At 35.9% G+C, this 22,553-nt stretch overlaps 1 protein-coding gene across 1 annotated transcript in view; it reads left to right on the top strand.

Annotated features, from left to right (window-relative positions):
* ABHD5 (abhydrolase domain containing 5) overlaps positions 1–16,826 on the top strand; it is a 25,615-nt gene extending 8,789 nt beyond the window's left edge. Inside the window, exons 2-7 of the mRNA XM_004676262.2 lie at positions 2,459–2,544; positions 5,653–6,025; positions 12,282–12,436; positions 13,217–13,328; positions 15,724–15,910; positions 16,472–16,826. Of these exons, the coding sequence (XP_004676319.1) occupies positions 2,459–2,544; positions 5,653–6,025; positions 12,282–12,436; positions 13,217–13,328; positions 15,724–15,910; positions 16,472–16,561 (1,003 nt within the window). The 3' untranslated portion in view covers positions 16,562–16,826. The remainder of the gene's footprint in view (positions 1–2,458; positions 2,545–5,652; positions 6,026–12,281; positions 12,437–13,216; positions 13,329–15,723; positions 15,911–16,471) is intronic.
* Positions 16,827–22,553: the final 5,727 nt, after the last annotated feature.

Genomic DNA, 22,553 nt, shown 5'->3' with positions numbered 1-22,553 from the left:
AATATGGATAGCCTACTATTAATGTTGAGTGAAATAGATCCAACAGAGAAAAGAAATACTATATGACTTCATTCTGTGTAGAAAGAAATAAAACAAAGAGACAGATAAAATAAAAACAAATTTTTAGATTGTAAGGACAAAATGATGATTACCATGAAATAAAAGAGTAAATGGGATCATTTGTATGGTAGTAGTGGATAAAAACTAGAATTTTGGTGGTGATTATAATGTAATTTATACAGACATTGAATTGTAATGCTATACACTTAGGAACTACATGTTTTAAATAAATATGATTTTAAAATAATATGAATTTAAAAATGAATTTCAAAAGTTGTAAGATGATTCTGACGGGTCCAGAATGTAATCACTAGTGTCCTTATAAATGAAGGGCAGGAGGGGTATTACAGACAAGTAGAAGACACACAGAGGAGAAAAAGCAATATAGTGATAGTAGTGGACATGCATAAATAGTGACACTGCCACAGAGTGAGGAATAGCACCAGCTTCCAGGACCCATTGAAGGCAAGGGATAGGTTTTTGCAGAGTCTCTATTGCCAGTGTAGCCCTGTTGATATCTTAATTTCAGCCCAGTGATAATTTTTTCAGACTTATCTCCACAGCTATGCTAGAATAAATTTCTTTGTTTTAACCCATCAAATTTGTGATAAAATGTTACTGCAGCTACTGGAAACAATGCACTTGTTATTCAGAATACCCATTATACACTTCTTTCTGGGAAAGAAGACTCATGCCCTTTCCTTCACTGGAATGCCTGAACACTGCTCTACCTTTCAAAATAACACTACTCTTTTCTAAAAGTTCAGCTTAAAAACAATTTCCTGGGCCTTCCCTGTTGGCACAGCAGGTTAAAGCACAGCACTAAGAAGCTAAAGTCACTTCAGCATGAGTTCGATCCCTGCCTGCCCTGGAGGTGGCCCACATAGCATGGCAGACCTCTCCTGACCTGCCTGCTGCTCCCTCAGCAGTGTATTTCGTCAGTTGGACTGTTCTGCTCCCCACTCTCTCACTGACTCTGCACCTCTGGCCTGTACCCCAGTTCTGTATGCATAAATAAGTAAATCTTTAAGGAAAAACCAATTTCCTAACCACTCTTGTCTTTGGTAACTGATATGTCACAAATGATTAGAATAATTTCTCAGAGATAGTAATTGCTCAAATATTTGTGGTGTGAATTAATTTTTTCATGTATTATAATTGTTCACCATTAGGTTTTGGGGGAGTTGTTTTGCTGTTACTTATTTTTGCTATGTATTTGTATATTTTATATGTTTATTATTTAGGCATCACAAGTATACCCTTAACATATGCAGTGTGTTGATCTGATACATATTTTTACACTCAGCTTTAGCTAACCTAGTTTGTCAAATCATATAATTTATAATTTTTTGTGTGGCGAGAGCATTTTATCAGTTTCAAAGTTTGTAATTTGGTATTTTTCACTGTGCTATGCATTAGATTCTAGAACTTATTCACTTTCTAATTGCAAGTTTGTGCCCTTTAGCTTGCTTTATTTTAAAGTATTTTTGACCTTCTTTCTTGCCTCCATCTTTGTTGCCAGAGCCTTATTTCACAACCCTACCTTTCATCTGGAATCTGCAGTATTTGGTCTCTCTTCTTCTAACTTAATTCATTTTTCTCTTATCAGAAAGTTTTCACTTTAAATAATACAGGCTTTGTGCTAACCCTCTGCTAATTGTCAGATGACTGCTGACAGGCTACATTATTTCAGATTATCTGTTAGGATAAGGCTGTGTCAGTTGCTGCCAGGCCAGAAGTTGAAGGCTCTCTTCTCCTTGGTTGGCTGTTAACAAAATGGTCATTTCCAGTCTCCCTGTACTTCCTCACCTACTGCTTCACACCTTCTCTCTTTGTCCTCTTTGTTCAACTTTCCATTTACTGTTTGCTGGAACATGAAGTTTTCCCATTAACAGTTAGTTAACCCGTTTAACCTAGGCAGATTTGTTTTAGGGATATGTTACTACTCAACCTAGATATTTTAGTGAGATTTCTCTTCTCTCAACCCTTACAATGAGTACATTTTAATACCACTGTATACCCACCACTGAAATGAAGCTACTCATGGTTTTTAACTTTTTTTGTACTTTGTACCTTACACCGTAAGTGGTGTAAGGTATAGGGGCTGGGGTTTGCCTTTTTCTTTTGTTCTGTCCACTTTTAGTCTCTGTTTTATTATTTGCAGTCTCACTATTCATGAAAATAAGATGGCTTTGATTATCTACTTGTAGATTCCCAGGCTGAAATTCAGTATCTGTATTGCAGGACTGTCCCACAATGCTTTGTATCTCTTAGGGTATTTTAACTATCATACAGATATAAATTTCCTATTCTGGTTTTCACCTTCATATGTAATAATAGTTGGGGTTTGAAAAGAACCTTAATTTAACTGTTTGTATTTTGTTTTTTGATGCTCTAGGTCAGGATGGCTAACTGGTTGGCTTCCCACATGGTGCCCAACATCCACATCACACCTTAAAGAAGCTGAAGAGAAAATTTTAAAATGTAAGATATTCTTTTAAGTTAACTGAGCTAATTTATTAAAATGGGCCTAAAGTATTGCATCGCCCTGATATTGGAGATAAAATTCTGTGGTGTGTTAATTGTTGCCAAAAGAATCTTTTTTCCTTTTCCAGGTCATCAGCAAGTTCATAAATGTGGGGAGACAGGGATTCATAAACTTTTTGGTCTTGTATTCTTGTTAAACTCTTAAATAAACAAGGAGCTTTGCTTATAGGTAATAGCTTTCAATATTTTCATATTAGAAATTAAAACTGAATAATTTAAAATATTTTAATGTATTGATTTATTTTAAAATAATAGTAGTAAACCTGTTAGATGTTAAAACAAATAGCAAGTTTTCTAAAAATAACTATTTTTCAAACAGGGAGCTGGAAGGGATTATGCTCAGTGATATAAGTCAGAAGGAAAAAGGAAAATATTGAATGATTTTACTTATAGAAGGAATTTAAGAGTATCAAATAAGACATGGGGGGGGAGTGTATTGTTAATATATAACAGAACAAAGTAAAAACAAACAGGCAATTATAAACCAGAGAGCTCCCACAGGAGAGGGGGACAGAGAGGGATCAGAAGGAGGGAGGAGTGTGGGGGGCTATGGTAATAATGGGTGGGGGGGGTAATTAAACATTGTTGTAAAATGAATAATAACATGAATAGATATATAAATAAAAATTTTGTAAAAGTCCATATGTATCAGTCAAAGTAGAATAAAGTATTAATTGAATTTATGCTAAAAAAAAACCTACTTTCCAAACAGTAATATAGTGAGAAGAGTAGCATTGTTTACATGTTCACATATTTTTTTTAGTGTCTGACTTAATATCAGGTAGCCTGACTCTCCTATCTGCTTTTGTATTCAGAATGTTGATAATCACATAGTTTGTGATCTCTAGAATACTCTACTGGATAAAGTCTTAGTGTTACTGTGAAAAGTTTTTCTTCTTAACTCCTAAAAGGACCTTAGGTACACCCCAGGTGTCCCCAGGCTACCCTTTGAGAACAGACTCTACATGAATCAGAACAGGCAGCTTTGTACAATAACACAAGTGCTGTATCTAGTAACCTGGTCTGTGCCTAGGTCTGCAAATCAGATGTTTGGTTACAGGATCTTAGACAAGTCACTCTGCTGTGCTTTCCTTTTTTCTTGTTTTCCCAAGGGAGGGGTCAGAAAATCTTTAGTATTCCTTTTGGTTATAGTACAAGTCTTTAATTCTTCATTTATAATTGTGTACAAACTTTTTTTTTGTTTCTAATGAACACTGAAATTTACCCGTGTGGGTATTGTCAGGATTCCCAGGTACCTGTGGTAAATTTTTTTTTTCTTTTAAAGATTTATTTATTTATTCATATGAAACTGGGGTACAGGCCAGAGATGTGGAGGGTGAGAGGATTCACCAGAGACAGAGTGGGGAGCAGAACAGGCAGATCGACAAAGTGCACTGCTGAGGGGAACAGCGGGCAGGTCAGGAGAGGTCTGCCACGCCATGTGGATCTCCTCCAGGGCAAGCGGGGATCGAACTCATGCGGAAGTGGCTTTAGCGTCCCAGTGCTGTGCTTTAACCCACTGCGCCACCAGGGAGGGCCCACCTGTGGTAAATTTTAAGCAATAGTGTTTATTGTGCAATTAGAGAATTGGAATAAGTGGTACAACTCATATGCATGATTATTGTGTTTTTGCAGATGTTTGCTTGTAGTTGATTGCCATCTTCTCTACCATAAGTGAATTTTCTTGTTTGTGTACTTGAATGTTTCAGGAGTAAGTAATCATAAAAGGATATATGCATAGGGAAGGGACAGTTAGCTATCTTATATGGACTTATAACATGAAAATAAATCCTATTCACTCTATATACTTGGCTAATAGCTGGGGAAGTTGTCCGTGTGGTTTATTACAATTAAAGTTCTTGTCAAGAGATTAATAAGGGTGCTGGCTGCTCCATTCATTTAACAAACATATTTCCTGCTACTTGGTTCTAGGTATTCAGATGGGAGTTAGAATTTGCATGTTACAATATCAGACATGAAAACAAATAACAAATACAGTGGTGTGACTGCTCTAAATGGGGTTACTAGTGGTTTTCACTGAAATATGCAGACATCTGTGTTCAAAATGCTAAAGTAGTTTGATGTGGCACTAATGCTGGATCATCTCCTTATCTAAACTGGTGATATTTTTCCCACTTGATGGCATGGACTCTTTATACTCTGCATGAATACTGGGTTTCCTCTCTGTTGCCACTGTATAGGTGTAAACCCTGAGATATTTTCTTCGGTTAAAACAGGAAACTCCTGGTTTTCCAGCATTAGTCTACTGTAGGTGAATATGCAACTCTTCAGTTGATAATGTAATGAAAATTAACTTCAAATGAGTTTGATCTTTTGACAGTTTTAGGAGAGACAGCGTATTTTGCCCCACAATATTGAAAGCAAGTAAGAATTTTTTGTTTATAAAAATTGAGTACATTTGCATTTTTCATGGGAGATTATTAGGCTTAAATTTAGGACAACCTGGCGCTGCATTCTGTGGTATTCACTTCATTCCTGCCACCATCTTTCTACTAAGCTTTGAAATGACTTAAGATTTCAGTTATGTGTCTATTACAGGTACTGTTAAACCTTCCCTAAATTCATGATTACTTTCTAGGAAAAACTATTTCTTTTGATTCTGACTTCAGTCTTCAGTGATTAATCTTCAGTTGCATTACAAATTAAATGTTCTTTTATTATTGTCTGTTAGGACCTCACAGTAATGGTTGAAGCCACTAAAGTTCCTCTCTGATTTTAGGAGTGTAATACCTTTATTTCATAGATGTGGAAAGAAGCACAAAGAGCTAACATGACTTGACAAAATACCTTGGTTATAGTATTTGAGTTTTGTTTGAGATAGAGTCTAAGATGTAAAATACAGTAGTTAACAATTACTTGTGTTAATAAATGGTGCACTTTCTAAAAAAAAAAAAGAGCTTTGATGTTACGGCTAAAATCATAGCAATGGATAACAGATGGTTTCTAAATTTATGATTACTTTGTAAATATTTCCCATCTTAGAAGCTGCAGGGCTTTTAATTTTCTCTTTTGTGTTTTTATTAGGTGTCCCCAACACATACAAAAAAGAACCTGTTCATATATCTAATGGAAATAAAATATGGACACTGAAGTTCTCTCATAATATTTCAAATAAGACTCCACTTGTCCTCCTCCATGGTTTTGGAGGAGGTCTTGGACTTTGGGCACTGAATTTTGGAGATCTTTGCACTAATAGACCTGTCTATGCTTTTGACCTCTTGGGCTTTGGACGAAGTAGTAGGCCTACATTTGACAGTGATGCAGAAGAAGTAGAGAATCAGTTTGTGGAGTCCATTGAAGAGTGGAGATGTGCCCTAGGATTGAACAAAGTGATCTTGCTTGGACACAACCTGGGTGGGTTTTTGGCTGCTGCTTACTCACTGAAGTACCCATCAAGGTAAGTGGTGGTGACAGGAGAGAGAGACCCCAGTGCTTGTCTCTAGTTCCCATCCCACTTCTGTCCTGTGGAGTTTTGGTGTCTTGAGTATCACAAGATAGACATTCTCCTAAAGAACCTTATAGACTGGTAGCCATAACTGATGATCACTTTAGTAGCAGAAATGATTATGTTACATGCTTCACAATGTAAAAGGTTTAAGGAAGGATTTTCCATTTGTTAAATTTAGAATGCAAACCACAAGTAAAAATTATTGTAATGCCACTGCTTGTTGTTACTATCCTTAGAGGGATGGATGCAGCATACTTTTTTTTTTAACCCTTTCCAGGTTATGATAAGCTCTCATGGAAATCAGAAGGTTAGAAATTAGAAGACATAGGCATTAGTGTACTGTCTTTGTGACTTACAGCAAAGCTCTAGTGTCCTCTTTTCTAAACTACAGAAAATATACCTGCATAGTTTATTTTAAAAGGTATTATTATTAGTAGTAGTAGTATTACTATTACTATTATTATACTGTGCCATAATCCTTATTGTTTAGAATTATTTTTCAGAGTCATTGAATTGATGGAGACTTTGTAGCATCTCCTCCTTTCTTTGCTGTATTTACTTGTGATACTTCCTGCTGTTTACATTGATATTCTCGGAGGAGGTCACATTTGAGGATTAAGAAAATAGAAGGGGGCCTCCCTGGTGGCACAGGGGGTTAAGTCTCAACACTATGAAGCTAGCCATTGCCACTGTAGCACGAGTTTGATCCCTGGCCAGGGAGCTAATCAAATAGCCTATCTTGCCCCCTGCACCCCTCAGCAGTATATTTCAGTCCATCTGCCTGTTCTGTTTCCCACTTTTCTCTGGTGAATCCTCTCACCACCCCCCACACACCTCTGCCTTATACCCCAGTTCTTGTATGCATGAATAAATCTTTACAAAGAAAATAGAAGAAATATTAATTTTTTAGTTTGCTTATTTTGGGGGAAAAAATCAAAAAAAGATAGGCATTTTTGTGTTGCCAGTATGTTCTTACATTATACTCACTTGAGAATCCCAAACTGCAACCGACTTTGATGTTGAAGTCTGAATGAGATGTGGATCGCAGCAAGGTAGTGCCTACACCTGTGCGGTTGTCCCGCTGCATCACTCCAGGTGGATTGTTGATGGAGAGTTTGACAAGGGGAGCCAGGAGTTTTGTGTACCTGAGTTTTTCTTCCTCTAGAGCAGCCAGCTTTTTCTTTGATAGTGAGTGTATTGTCATTTTATCTAAACTTGAGAATTTACACTTGATTTTTCCAGTTCATAGTCCTTAGTAATAGTCTTGTCAACTGGCAGACCTTTTCTTTCAAAAGAAATCCAAATTTTCTCTCTTAATTGACTTTTGGGGGTTGCCCTTTTTTTTTTATTGTGACCTATGCTTAGTGACAAAAGTCTACCTGTAGTTGTAGGGAAAGATTACTTGCATAAAGGTCTGTTTGTAAGAGTTTTGGGTGGCTTTTGTTTTTTGCCAGATGTTTATTATGTCTGTCTTATCCCCTGGAAATGTGACATGGGACTCTGTAGAATAGATTCTGAGCATGAAATCCTTACACTTTTCAAATCTTAACACTTAGTGGCTGTAACTGTTTGGATCAGGTGGTGAAAATGTCATTTGTAATTGTGAAATATTAAAAAGAAATTAAGGGGCTTTGGTGAATCAGAAGAGGATGGCCACTTTAAAACCACCTATAGGAGAGAAGAACGAATTTTGAATGGCTGTGCAGACAGAACCTTAGTTTATTTTAGTCCTTTTACCATAATGTATCATAATTGGAAATGCCCTCTGCTATTTCACTTTTAGATTAATGTACTGTGTGTGGTCACTCACTGTGTTGAGGAGTCTTGGGTTGCCATTCTGCAAAGTCTTCACCACACAGTATCTGATCAATTGCCTTAAGATGGGAATGAATAGAGAGTAGAGTAAGCATGCTATAATAACCAAAATGCTACTTCCTTTCTTCATCTATACATGTTCAGTGTTTTCGTTTAATTTTCTTTTCCTTCTGACACCTATTGATCAGGGCCCCATACAAAATTTTCTTTCATAGGTATGTGCTTTAAATTATAGAAAAGAACACTATAAGAAACTTTTCATCAACTTAAAATGTTTTTATTGAGATCCAATTCAAATAAAACATATTACAACTAGTCTGTTTTTCTCCACAAGAAGCTTTTCAGATTATCTTACTTTTGACCTTGACAGACTTTTCTTTCCTGACTATCTTCCTTCCTGGCTATACTTTCTTTCCCAAAACTAGGCTTTCCTCTTCTTGTGAGGAAAGGCTTTTCTACTGAAATGAAGTAAGTTATTTGGTTTATTGTTCTCTGGACTTGTCCCATTCTCCCTCTAGTGGCTTGAAGTCAATATAAAACATCTGGGGCTAACTTCATCTTGAAAGTGTATCATTTATGCACTGACTAGAGTTCATTCTGTCCCTTTTCCTTTTTCATTTCATTGTTCCATAAGTAGGTACTGTAGACTCCTTTATGCAATTTGGTTCTGGGTCTAATCTCTTAATCACATTATTTTCAGGTGGTGGCTGACTTTAAATCTTATCAAAGTCAAGTTTATTTACCCCTGTGTTTGGACACAGCATATTGGAGCAGGTGTTTTCTACCACTTTAACCTTTAGGCTGTAATCTTACCATCGTCAAACTCAAGACCTATTCTAATGACTAATCTAGAGAAAAAAAGCCTCTCTATGTTTTGAAATTGATGGTATGCTCTGTTCTTCCTACTCTGCTGTTTCATTATTTTTCTTACAGTTTGAATCTTTTTCTGATTCTTAACAAAGGTGTTTGACTGATTCACATAAGTCATCTAGCTAGACCCATGTCTTAGCTGTGAACTAACAATCCCATCAGGCTATCCTCTATTAAATAGAGGTGTGTTCTAGATTATTGTAATAGGTTAGATATATGGTGGCACCAAATAACTCCAGTGAAATCATTATATTCCCTTTCACTAGTATAGAGCCTGAGAATTTGCAGATCTGAGGCTGTAATGACTTGTGAGCTAAAGCCTGTGATCAGGCTTGCCTTTGAACTTAAATCACTTGCTGCTCATGTGGTTCTAGCCACTGTCATCCATGCTTCTGAATAACTGGAAGTAGTCTTCCAGTTTTTGCTACTATAACTAGCTAATATTTATTGGACATTATTTGATAACCACAAACCTAAATGCTTTGCATGGCCTATTTCATTTCAAATCCTTATGATCAAATACAAGCAATAATTATTTTCTGAGGCCTTAGACCTATAGTGGAAACAAATGATTATAAATACAGTTTAGATATTGTTGAAAAACTTTCAAAATTTTTTTCAAAATGGGCTTATAAACCTGCATAAGAATTACGTGTGCATATATGTCTGAAACAAGTGTTTGTGAAATATATTTTTATATATCTTTCCATACCAAATTATATAATTTTATTAAAAAGACTATTTCTGACTCTAAATGAATTTTACTAGCCACTAATACTGGATTAATATGAGAAATAATAGCTTTTTTTTTTTAAGGTTTATTTATTTAGACAGACAAAACTGGGGTACAGGCCAGAGGTGCAGGGGTGGTGAGAGGCTTCACCAGAGACAGAAGAGATCAGAACAGGCAGATCAACCAAGTACACTGCTGAGGGGAGCAGTGGACGAGACAGGAGAGGTCTGCTGCGCCATGTGGATCACCTCCGGGGCCTGGGATTGAACTCATGCTGAAGCAGCTGCAGCTAGCTTGCAGTGCTGCATCCTCACCTGTTGCACCACCAGGGAGGGCCCAAAAGCAATGTTCTAATGTCATCTAGGGGGCCAGGAAAATTCATACTGGATTAACTCATCTGTTTACCTATAATTATACTTCCTAAAAACTGTATATTCTTACAAAAACCAGAGGGAAATATGGGGAAGCACAATACTCCAGATATTACAGAGCCTCCATCTTGTGCCAACCCACTAGGCTAAAGACACAAGATTAAACAATTGTGGAGCAATTTATCTCCTTTCAACGTCTGCTTTAGTATATGTACTTTGCATAACTTGCTAAACTGGCATTTTTATCTGGGTATGAAGGTCCATGTCAAACAAGGCAAGACAAAACTAAGGCAGACAAAAACAATCACTTAATTAGAGGTCGATGGGACTTTCCATCCCTCAGGTTTTCCTGTATCCTTCTCCTTCTTGAATTAAGATGTCAGTAAGAACCTGGAAAAACTGGACAAATGCCTATAGCTGTTTGTAACAAATCTAATAATATTTTAGGGTAGAATATATTTTAATAAAGAGTTCATTTTTTTTCTTTAGGAGGTAATTCAGTAGTATAACATTGGCTATTAATTTACTATTCATACTTCTGACATATCTCCCCGTCTGCCTTTTTGTCTGAAATCTCACTGCAGACTCTAATCAGAGAAATTTTGGAACTAGTATTTGCCATTAAAAACAATCCAAAAAACTTCATTTCTGTCCCCCTTCCCATAAAGTGTTAGAAAATAGTCTCATATAACTTTTTCTTTTAAGAATTTTTTTTTATGCATACAGTAATGGGTACAGGCCAGAGGTACAGGGGGCGGCAAGAGGATTCATCAGAAACAGTGGGGAGCAGAACAGGCAGGTCAACAAAAAATGTACACTTCTGAGAGGGGAGCTGATGAGACAAAGAGAGGTCTGCTTGTGGGTTACCTATGGGGCAGGGATCGAACTCTCACTGAAGTGGCCACTGCTTGGTTTAGTGTTCCAATCCACTGCACCACTAGAGAGGGCCCCCTTATCTAACTTGTTTATTATTATTTTTTTTTTTCCCTAATACACCTTTTAAGCTGTAAAGTCATCATAAGTATGTGGAAATCTCACAGATCACATCTCTCTACAAATTCATAGTTACATTCTATAAATCATCTTGATGTTAATGAAACTTAAAATATAATATTAAGTCCAGTTAAGCTTTACCTTTACTAATATGTTTGTTTTACACTGCTTGACCTGTTCTTTGGAGGGAGAACCTACTGGCTAATAGCTTACTTGGCATCTGTTAGTATCCTTGAGTCAAGGAAATATAGGTTTTAGTCCTATATTTAATTAGCTTTGGGTCCTGGGGTGAATCAGATAGTGCATCTCAGCTTCTCCTCTGTGAGATGAAAGGCTGGGCTGAGTATTTACCAAAGGCACTCGCTTTGTGCTGGGTCTGTGCTCTGAAGTTTCTGTCTAAGAGAATGTAAAGGCCTTGTTACTAATTCATCTTTATATGTCTTGAAAAAATAAGAAAAATATTTTATATCAGGAATAATAACTATCTGGAAAGGTACTTTAGAATCTGGTACTTCATTCTTGATTTTTGCTAGCATTTTTTGGTCATTTTATTTATATCTGAATATTACCTTGTGGCAGAACAACCTTTTGCTTTGTTTGGGACCTTTATGATATATACTACCTTAATATAGCCACATGAAAATATTGTTGGTAATACTGGTTTGCCTTCATTAGAAACAGGTCTTATAAGATAAAATGAAAACTACTAGTGATCTGAAACAAGGTTATGTGTGGTTAGACCAAAGCCCTTATATCCCTTTAGTCAGTAAGGAAGAAAATTAGGAAGAGATTCAGTAGAATGCCAGTATTTCATGATGTCATTCATGGGGAGGGGAGAGTTGTTCTCTTCCCCAAACTACACTCCCCAACATTGGGGTGTATTTTTAACATTATCCTTATGTTTGTGAAATGTTCATTGAAAGTCCTGTTGAACCCACCGAAAGTTTTAATGCCTCTTAAAGTTCTAGAATGATAGTTCATAGCAGTAGCTATTAGTGTCTGAAGCTATTTTATGAATGTAATATTAATCATTAATCATTTCTGCAATGTCATTCTTGAAATACGTTAACCATTGGATTTTTCTGAGTGACCAGTGATTTATATCATCTCCAGTAGCTGAAACAACAAATGCTGTTTCTTGTTTCTCAATAGTAGTCACACAGGTATCACAGCTTCACAGCTCCTTCACAAGCCACATTTAGATATATTGAAAACAAAGCCTTCTTTTTATCCACCTCTCAAATCCTACCAAAGCTCCAAAGTTTATGTGTAACAAAAGTATGATACAACCATTGTTCAGCTATTAGTGTTTAATGGGAACGCTTTTTTTAGAATGTTCATTCTTTATTTTGTGTAGTCATATTAGTTCTTCATAGCCCTGGAGTGAATTTTCAAATGAACTTGTTTGTTCTTTTGCAAACAGGGTTAATCATCTCATTTTAGTGGAACCTTGGGGTTTTCCTGAGCGACCAGACCTTGCTGATCAAGACAGGCCAATTCCAGTTTGGATAAGAGCCTTGGGAGCAGCATTGACTCCCTTTAATCCTTTGGCTGGCCTCAGGATTGCAGGACCTTTTGGTGAGTGCTTATGTCTGTGCCCTAGGAAAACAAAATGTTTATAGATTAGCAGCATTTTCTGATCAATATTATTATTCAAAATTTTGGAAACAAACAGAAAAACTGGCCATACTTTCTCTCCTCTTCCTCTGAAAAGTACCATTCCAAGCATAAAAATGAACGAACCAATTTCCTTTCCACAGAGAGGAGCCTCTATATTGTAAACACTTAGGTGGAGAGTAGGGGTGGGTCCTTGCCCTTCATGCTCATTAAAGCCTCTGGGAGATTGCTTCTGCCTCTCACCTCAAGAGTGGGTCTATGTGGGTCACTGTGTACTGCCTTAATAGAGAGTATTGCAGATACTCTGAATTTATTTTTCTACCGAAAAAATTATGTCCTTGTTCATTTTATTTAGATGTTAATGTGTTGTAATTATGGGGGAAAAAGTAAGTTAATAAGTTAATTTTATATGAGAGTTATTCTATTCTCCTGCCTTATTAATAGGACTTTTCTGTAAAAGTAGTCTTTGAAAATTAACATGTTTTTTGGGTGACTAAAGTAATTTTGTAAGTCAGTGCATCATACTCTTTAGTACTTATTTAAATCTTTCCTTATGGAACTTAAAATGAGCAACTTCTAGCCTCTGTGTTTCTTTACATCTAAACTGTATGAATACATGCGTACACTTATACACATAGCATTCATTAAACAAGCAAGCACTAGAACTTTCTGTATTAGTCTATAGTTAATTATAATTTAAATCCCTCATATAACTTTAAACATTCATTTCCTATTAAATAGGTTTAAGTCTGGTGCAGCGTTTAAGGCCTGATTTTAAAAGGAAGTATGCTTCAATGTTTGAAGATGATACTGTGACAGAATATATCTATCACTGTAATGTACAAACTCCAAGGTAAGGATTATGACTCTAAATTTATTGTGTGTGTGTTTCAGACTTCTCTTTTTTGAAAATATGTGAGGCATCCAGAAGACTTTCATCAGAAGTTAAATGACTAAGTTTTAAACAACAACTAAATGACTAATACTTATTTTTGTCTGTTCATGAAATACCTACTATGTAAAACAAGTACTAGGGACCATTGGGAGATTAAAAAGTAAGACATACATTCTTTCCCTAAAGTGCTTGTGGATAAGTGAAGAAGTTGGCCTTCTTGGGGATCTCTAGGAGGTGGTTACAGTTGAGAGATAAAGAACTTCAAATAAACAGCATTCTCAAACTGAGTGTGAATGTTCTGCAAAGAAGGGGTGCTTTATTCGACAAAAGTAAATGGTTTTCTGCATCATGGATTTTCTTGAGAGCTTTTTCACTATGCCAAAGGCTATTAAGTTTCCCAGATAATCCCAGAATCATTTTTCAAGTTCATTTGATGATTTTACTGAGCAGCATTTAGTGTGTGTAGACCAGCATGAGAAAAACTGGCAGTGGTGAGGAGTGACAGAGGTTGGTGAGGGCGAAAGGAATTCAGCATGTGTTTAACAATGAGTAGAAAAAAAAGTGCATAGTGAGAGGGAGCAACAGGGCCAAGAAGAGAAAATAGAGCCTAAAGATTGTGGAAAGCTAGGGGCAGACTGACAACCAACATCATAGGGTTAGGGAGATGATCAGAAATGGAGTATGAAAGTCGAGAGATCAAGTCTTAATGATTCATTGGGTACCAGAATTTTTGGGGGAGCTTGTAAAAAAAAAAATGATTCTTGAGCCCAGTTTCTAGGACTCTTATTCAGTGGTTCTGGGCTGCATCTTTAATAAAATATTTCCAATGATCCTAGTGTAGATGGATGCGTAGAAATGGCACCTCATCCTTTCTAAGGTTGGTATTTGGGTAGAAGACTCAATACAGAGATAGCCACTCTTACTCCCCCCCCCTTCTTTCTTTTGGCAGAATATCTATAACTACTTCATTAGAAAATTGAGGAAATGAGGCAATTGAGGTGTAACTGTAGCCCAGTCTTTTTTATAAAGTAGGTTAGAGGTTCTCTTCTAACAGTGAGGAAGGTTGGAAAGGTTTGTGGATCTTCAAGAGATTGATGTTTAAGACTCACTAGGTAATTGGATTGGTGAATGAGGTCTACACAATATTTTTTGACTTGTTCCAATAGTTTTTAGTGGTCTATCCCAGGTACATCATCCATTTTCCTGCATGGTCTTGGTGTTTTATTCTTTTATTCTTACATTCACATTTTATGATTAAGTATACCATACACCTTTCTTATGGTAAAATCTGAATTCTTCTTAAAAGTCAATTCAGAAATATGCCTAGTATCACAAGGAAATGAACAGCAAAATTTGCTTCCTTTTAAATGGTGAGGCATCATTTCAGAGCATTCTGTGTTCTTCCATGTGATCATCAGTTAGCCGTGACCACATGGGAGAGGCTCAGGAAAGCAAAGGTTATTATTACACTGACAGGTACCAGAGAGGAGAGTCACTGGCACAGGGGAAGTGCCAGATTTTGGTCAGGTGGCAGAAGGCAAGAGTGAAGGAAAAGTGTACGCCGGAGCCTTTATTCAGTTTTGCAGGAAAGGAAAGGCAGAATAGGCTAAACACTTCAAGATTAACTGGTTGAATAATTTCAGTGGACTCTGAGATATAAAGGTGTTCTCTAATTGCCTGGTATCTGGTCTTGGGATGATTAAGGCTGAGGAATATTGCTTCCTGAGATGAATGGTGGGCAGGATAGTAAAACCACAGCTCTCGACTGTTAAGTTTACGTATCAAAGGCATATTCCCAATAGAGTCCTTTGCTGTCTTTTAAGAACTTGCTAGTTCTAGGATGCAGTCTCTTCCCATCCAGAGAGGTGTTTTTAGGAGGCCAGACATCATAATATATAAAAAACTGAAAAATATGAACAGTACATAAAGTACTTAATCCGAATTTCTTATTTTGGTATTAGATTTTGTCATTGAAAGTAAGGAACTCATTTCATGAACCCATAGAAAAGCTACCATCTATATTTGAAATAAGGTAGAATGAAAAGCATTTTAGTTACAGAAATTTCATAATTAAAGGACTTACGGTTGTATGCTTTGATTTAGAAGATAATTTTTTTAATCAACTAGAATTTGGAGCAGCCCTGTTTAATACAATTTTATATCTGTGGGATATATACAGAAATGTATAATCTTCTGTGGTGTTTGTTCCTTATATTTTCTAGTACATTATTTTCTGTTTGAGCTAAGGTTTTTCTTAAATGAGTTTTTCTTAAGCTAAACATGACTGTTTTGATGAGAGTGATGCATACTCATCCTCAGGAGTCATATTTGTGATTTTCTTCATTTCCTTTAGTGGTGAGACAGCATTCAAAAATATGACTATTCCATATGGATGGGCAAAACGGCCAATGCTCCAGCGAATTGGTAAAATGCACCCTGACATTCCAGTTTCAGTTATCTATGGTGCCCGGTCCTGCATCGACGGTAATTCTGGCACTAGCATCCAGTCATTGAGGCCACACTCATACGTAAAGACAATAGTAAGTGTGTGCTTTGTTTTCAGTTATAGGTTAAAACTGCTCTATTATCTATTGTCTTCAAAGAGATTTCATGTCATTCCTGCTTTTTCACAGCTGAGCTACATCTGTAACCTCAAAGACTGATGGGGCAGGGTTTGACCCACATAAATCTTATGTCAGATATGGAACACAAGAACCTTTCTTTTGGGACTTGTCTGTTCCAAAAGCCACAATATCTCCAAGGTGGGAGAGCTGAAAGATGCAAAGACAGCACCATGCTCCTCAATTCACTCATTCCCTTCTTAAAGGAGAGCCCATCCTTAGTTTACCTAGTGTCCTGTAACTAGTGGTCTAATTAGAATAGATTTTTTTCATATTAAAGTTTAGAAAAGTCAACAGACTTTTTACTTTATTCTCAGTTCCTTTATTGGATGGAAATATATAATAGTATTTACAGACCAGTGTTGCTTATTCTTTTTGTCTTATTTTAGAGATAGCTGTTACCATTTTCATTGTTAAATGTCTTTGTTTATATCTGTGTTTTATTTACTTACATGTCATCTGACTTGTTTTCCTTTCTAGGCTATTCTTGGAGCAGGGCATTATGTGTATGCAGATCAACCAGAAGACTTCAACCAGAAAGTAAAGGAGATCTGTGACACTGTAGACTGAGCATACTGAAGATGACGTGAGAAACCTGCTGAATGACACAGTTCCTCAGCAATAAGTCATAACTTCGATGAAGAGTAAGGAATACAACATGAACCTTGCAGTCTTCCTGACTGTACTTTGCACATGTTTTCTTTATGAAGTCGCTTGCGCATTTAAGCCAGTTAGTGCCTTCTAGAAGAATGACTTTCCTTTCTCCTACACAAAAGTGAAATATGCAAGAGTCTCCTAATCTACTAGCTTTAATAAAAGGTTATTTGTCCCTCTGCTGTACTGAAAAATTGTAATTTTTCAACTGAAATTTTTTTATTTCTAACTTTGCTATGTCAGGTACCTTTTATATTGTAGTTGATATTGCCAATTTTAAAAAATGATTTCTGGGTCTATTTTATAAAATATAAAGGTGCACTTTATTTTCTTTTACTGCTCATATTTGCCATGTCTAATAACTTGATATAGTTAATGAAAATTTAATGTATTTTTAGGTAAAAATTTGTCACTTGTTTTGAATACTTCATTTTTGAAATGGAGTGATGAGACAGTATTTTGGTTAAAAAGATAGGATTTAATCACCAATATTAATTTTTCTAATTTTCTGCTGTTTTCCACTTAAGGCTATAAAGCCTTGTTTAGCCTTTTAAATATGATCCAACCTGCAGCAAGATGCTGCTTGAAACCTTCAATATGTGATGTAATTCTATACTTCCAGAGAAACATGGCATTAATACATGATTAATGTATTAATCATGTGATTACATGATTTACATATTGAAAAGCCTTAACTAACATCCTGTCTTTTCCCCTCAATAATACTCTTATTTCCTGTGAACCAGGTACAGCAAAAGGAACATGTTTCCTTACTGAGAATACTAGGACTGTTTATCTGTCATAAGCCAAATCATACATTTTCATTAATATTGAACTTATAAATGGGTGCTAAAACTGGATATTTTTGCCACTAAAATATAAAAATAGGTGGTGCTTTTATGTCTACCGCCCCAGAAACGAGCTAATATTTGGATTTGGTGGTAATTTTTTAAAGTCTTGTATTAATATAATATGTACTTGAAGTGGTTATATTAGAAAAATTCTATAAGGTTGATTGAGCTTTTTGATAGTAACTACCATCAAGTATCAAGGTAGCACTTTCTTGCTGTTTTTAAAATAAGGAAAGCTAATTTGAAGCTGTGATAAAGCTCCATGTGGCAACTGGCTGCAATAGAAAATTGAATAGGATTGTTACCAACAGGCATCTTTGCCTTATGTTTTATTAACATTGCTTGTCTAGGAGAAAGGTAGTTATATAAATAAAAACAGTGAACCAGAGAAGATAATGGTTTATTGGTTTTGACTGTTGCCTTTTCAAAATAATTACGAAATTTGTCGTGATAATAAGAAATGTAAGGTTGTATCATTGTTGATTAACTGCCAGAAAGACTGAATGTTTTATTTTCAACAGTATCGTCACTACAAAAGAAAAGCAGTTTATACTGAAGTATAGCAAGTAGCTTCCCAGTGAGTGATTTGTCTTACTTGTCATATTAAATAGGTTAGTCCAAAAAAGTAGCATAAGAACCAAGACATGTTGTTATATATCTCTATCCTAAAAACAAAAGTGGTCAGGTTCAAACCTATTATTTGATTCAAATAAATTGGGTGAAATTTTTGTGTTTTTTATTTGACCCAGCCTCTTGTCCTTTGCTTGTGACAGTTTTCATTTTTATAGCAGGGTTTCTGTGCAGGGAATTTTGTCCCAAGTTTCTAAGTTCACTAGTAAATGGGGTATCTGGTCACAGATGTGTGCCAAGTAACTCAGGAAAAACATGTTCTCAAATGTCAAGTGGAAATTACTTTTCTTTTGGCTCGTTTTATTTAATTCAAAAATGTTGTCACAACCTCTTTAAAAATTAACTGTTACCTTGGGGTACAGTGTATATAATTTTGTAAAGATTGAACCAGCAAAGAAGATCACAATCCTCGAAGTCCTGGAAAGTCAGTGTAAAGTATCTTCTTGGAAAAAAAAAACCTATTATAGTATTTGATCTTTGCTAAATTATAGAATAAATTTTACTATGGCAGTCATAAGATAGCTGCTGTTTATTTTCTTGAGTCTTTAAGTCTTGAGCCCAGTCTTTTCTTACTAATGTGATAGAACCATGAATCCAGCAAGTGTTTGGTGACACTTGATTGGCATTTTGAGAGAAGGCTGTTCTGTGGTGGTATAACCTCCACGTTGGTTTTACCTGTGTCCAAGCATCACTTAGTGTGATTTCTACTTTCCCTAAAATTAATTTTTCAAAGACAAATTTGCCTAGAGCTCATTGTAGAATATTACTTAGAAAATACTTTGACATGTCTCCATTTATACATATTTTACACATTTAAGGGACATGGAAGATCTCAGTGAAACAAGAAGTATTTTTCTTGTATAAAGGTATTAGAAAGAATGGCAGCGTTAGCCAGAAGAACTTTAGAAAAATCAGTGGGGGAAGAGGGATAATCCTACTAGATATTTTAACATACCATAACAATATAGAGAAAGTCCAGGAATTTATCCTATGATAAAGGAAGCAGCTTAATAAGGGGAAATTTTTTGAAAATGGTGTTTAGACAATTATGTTTAACTATATGAAAGAAAATAAAATTTAATACATTTTTCATGTAGGACACAAGGATAAAAATCCAAATGAGTCAGAGATATAATTGTAAAAACTAAACCCTCTAAATTAATGAATTCCTTATAAGAGTGGAAAAAACCTTATTACAACTGATATTTTAAAGGAAAACTTTATATCATTAACTGAAAATAAGAGTTTTGGATGTCCAGAAAATGTAAGTAAACTGGCAAAAATATTTTTAGCATTTATCATGAAGTGATATATAGCCCTAGGATGGGCAAAAAGATAAATGGACCATTCACAGAAAATTGAATGCAAATGGCCCTTCACCATGAGAATATGCATATGAGAAATGCAAATTAAAACCATTGTGATAACTTTTTGTACCTGTCTGATTGGCAGAAGTCCAATTCATACAGTGCACTTTGTTAGTAGAATAGTGGGAATACAGCATTCTGAAATGTACCAGTTACTGTGGATGGGATTTGTTAGTAACTGGCAAAATAGGAATTTATCCTTCAGCCTAGAAGTCTCTTCTAAGAGCCTATATGAGATGTACTGACAAAAATATGAAATGATGTATGCATATGAAAATCTTTATTACAACACTATGACAGCTAAAGATTGAAGCCACTCAAATCCCCGAGTTAGGAAATTGATGGAAGAAACTGTGCTGAATCTATTCAATGGAAGAGATGTAAAATGAGGACAGTTTTTTCTATACTATTTTGGAGTCATCTCCAGAGCAGAAAAAATGAAAGTAATAAGTAGGATGTATGGTGTACAAGCATGTTACCTGAAAAAAGGAGGAGACACATACATTTGTTTTTTTATTATTTAAAGCATTGGCAGTATTATACAATAGCCACTATACCAGTAACTTTGGTGGCATTGGTTGTAGGGAGCTAATAGGGATGGCACCAATATCTGTATTTTGTTTTATACCTTTTGCTTTGGGACCCTGTCAGTATTTCCTATAATTAAAAATTAAAAAGCAATTTTTAAAACATGGTTGTGATATAACTACATATACAGGAATTATTTCAAATGACTCTGAAGCTCAGCATTCTGTTTCCACTTACCTAATGGAATATACCTTACAGAGAAAATAACCCCGAAGAAATCTTAAATTGCATTCTGTATTTTTAATTTTAATAATGGTAATGGTGTTATCATTTTGAACTGTGTGCATATTTATATATGACAAAGAAAATATTTATCTATGGGATAAAACCAAGATTTTTAGCATAAGAGGAAAGAGAGACAAGAATAAAATAAAATTTAAAAAAAAAATCCTGTAATTGTATTTTTCAAGGAAATACCAGTAAAATACTATGACTTTTTTTTGTCTTTCAGAAAAATACACGTTACATAGCATGTAGAACTTGAAGAGATCTAGAAGCAGTCATAACCCCTAGAGGTAGGTTTACCTTGGCACTCAGAGTATCCCACACAAAGGGGCAAGGAAAGGACATGAGTCTGGAAAGTCTTGTGTCTGAAAGCAGAGAAGCAATCAGAATAAAATCATGCCAAAAGGACCCAAGAACCAACTTGTAGGGACTCCCCATTGGTCAAAGGTGGAAAAAAAATTGAGCATCAGAAAAAATAGTATATTGAAATAAGAAATACAACATTCCAGGAGGTCATGATGATAATAAACTACTATTGATCACCTTTGGAGATTACAGGAGCACTAACTCATTTTCAAAATTACTAACTGGAAAATTGGAAGTATTCTTCCTGATTTCTTGGTATATCAAGTTAACACGAAGGAAAATTCTTCATTTAAAAAAAAATCATAGCAAAATGCAGAGAAATTATAGGATTTAAAAAAATCACCTCTTGTGATCACCTTCCTGGAATTATGTATCTAGGCTGCTAAAAGTCTTAGGTGGAAAGTTGATGAGAAATGTTTTATTTGTCTCAGATCGATATCCTCTGAATCAGTGATCAATCTTAATGTTGCTAGTTTAGTAGCACTTTAGTAAGAAGAAACAACCTGATGCTACTGCTCTGTTGGGCTGTAATAGCAAGAACCCACATCAGCCATGAATTGCTATCCAAAACACACATTCAACCTGAATTTCATAGCCTGTGCTTCTAACAATCAATTTGTAAAAACAGAGTATTGAGGAACATGTTAGCACACTAATCCCAGAATATGTGAAATTCTATAGGACAAAAGCCAGTTTCTTCAACAAAACTGATGGTATGAAATAAAGATGATGATGGTGGTACTTAAAGTTAGAAAAACTTAATGCACTTGTTTGGAGTTGCCTGGCTCTGGCCACTTGTCATGACAGGTTTGGGGTGACAGGTTTGACAAACTCTGTGACTGCTCATTTTCTCTTTGACAAAATTAGACATATTAGCCACAATGACTAAGTAGGTGACATGAGCACATTACTGTACTGCTATCTGTGCTGTGTTTATAATGATCTGTTTCCTAGTTCTAAACCTATAAATGCATTTATAATTGGAGATTATGGTGATGGAAACAAATGTTGAGACCAAGATGCCAGACATAAATGACTGGCCTTTCTGTGCCAGCCAACTTGCTATATTTCTGGTATATGGAAACCCTAACCATCTTTGTATCAATTTGACTTGGAAATGCTGCTTTCCATGGTAGAGGGCTATGAGGCTAGGGAACATGGAGAGTAAAGGATGGCAGAGGAGGGGCTTCATGCCGACCTGTAGCAGACTACTGCAGGGCAGCTGTCCTCTCCCAGGGGGGTTCCTTTTGAATAAAAAAGTTTTCAGTGTGATTTTAGAGTGAAGCATCTCCACTGTGGCTCCCGAGTGACCTCAGCTTCCTATAGGGAATACCAAAGACATAGGCAGCTGACATAACTTCCTTGGCAGCAGAGAAAGATACCACACACTCAAACAGCCTGTTTTATCAAACATCTGAGCATGAGATGTGGACTGTGCCAACTCTGAGGCCAGGCTCAACTCTAAGAGTGCCTGAGTCATCAGGGATGCTTGTTACAAATGCAGAGTTGAGCAATCTACATTTTTAATATTTTAATAGTTGTGCTCTCCTTGCCCCAAAACATCTGCATAAAAGTGTTGATTTTTTTTTTACTTGGTTTATCAGGCAATTAATTTGGTTAGACCCAAAACACAAATGATGTTACTGGGGTAGCAGCTGAAATCTCAGTTCAATTATTTTACCCTTAACTATAGTGTGCCCCATGCAATCAGAAATCTGGACAGGGATTCTGTCTAGACTGTAAGGCTCCCTCTCTGAGTCCCTGTCATTTTGAAGTGCCTGTGCTTGTCCTGAACTCTGCAGTCTGGTTTTTGAAACCAGAGAAGCTACTAGTTTTCTACCAGAGTTCTGGTCCCCTCAGGCCAGCAGCTGTGAAAATGTT

This window comes from Condylura cristata, unplaced genomic scaffold (genome assembly GCF_000260355.1).
Source record: "Condylura cristata isolate star-nosed mole 26May11 unplaced genomic scaffold, ConCri1.0 scaffold00004, whole genome shotgun sequence".
NCBI lineage: Eukaryota > Metazoa > Chordata > Mammalia > Eulipotyphla > Talpidae > Condylura > Condylura cristata.
Note: the sequence above shows the minus strand (reverse complement) of the source record. Positions and strands in the feature narration are given on the sequence as shown.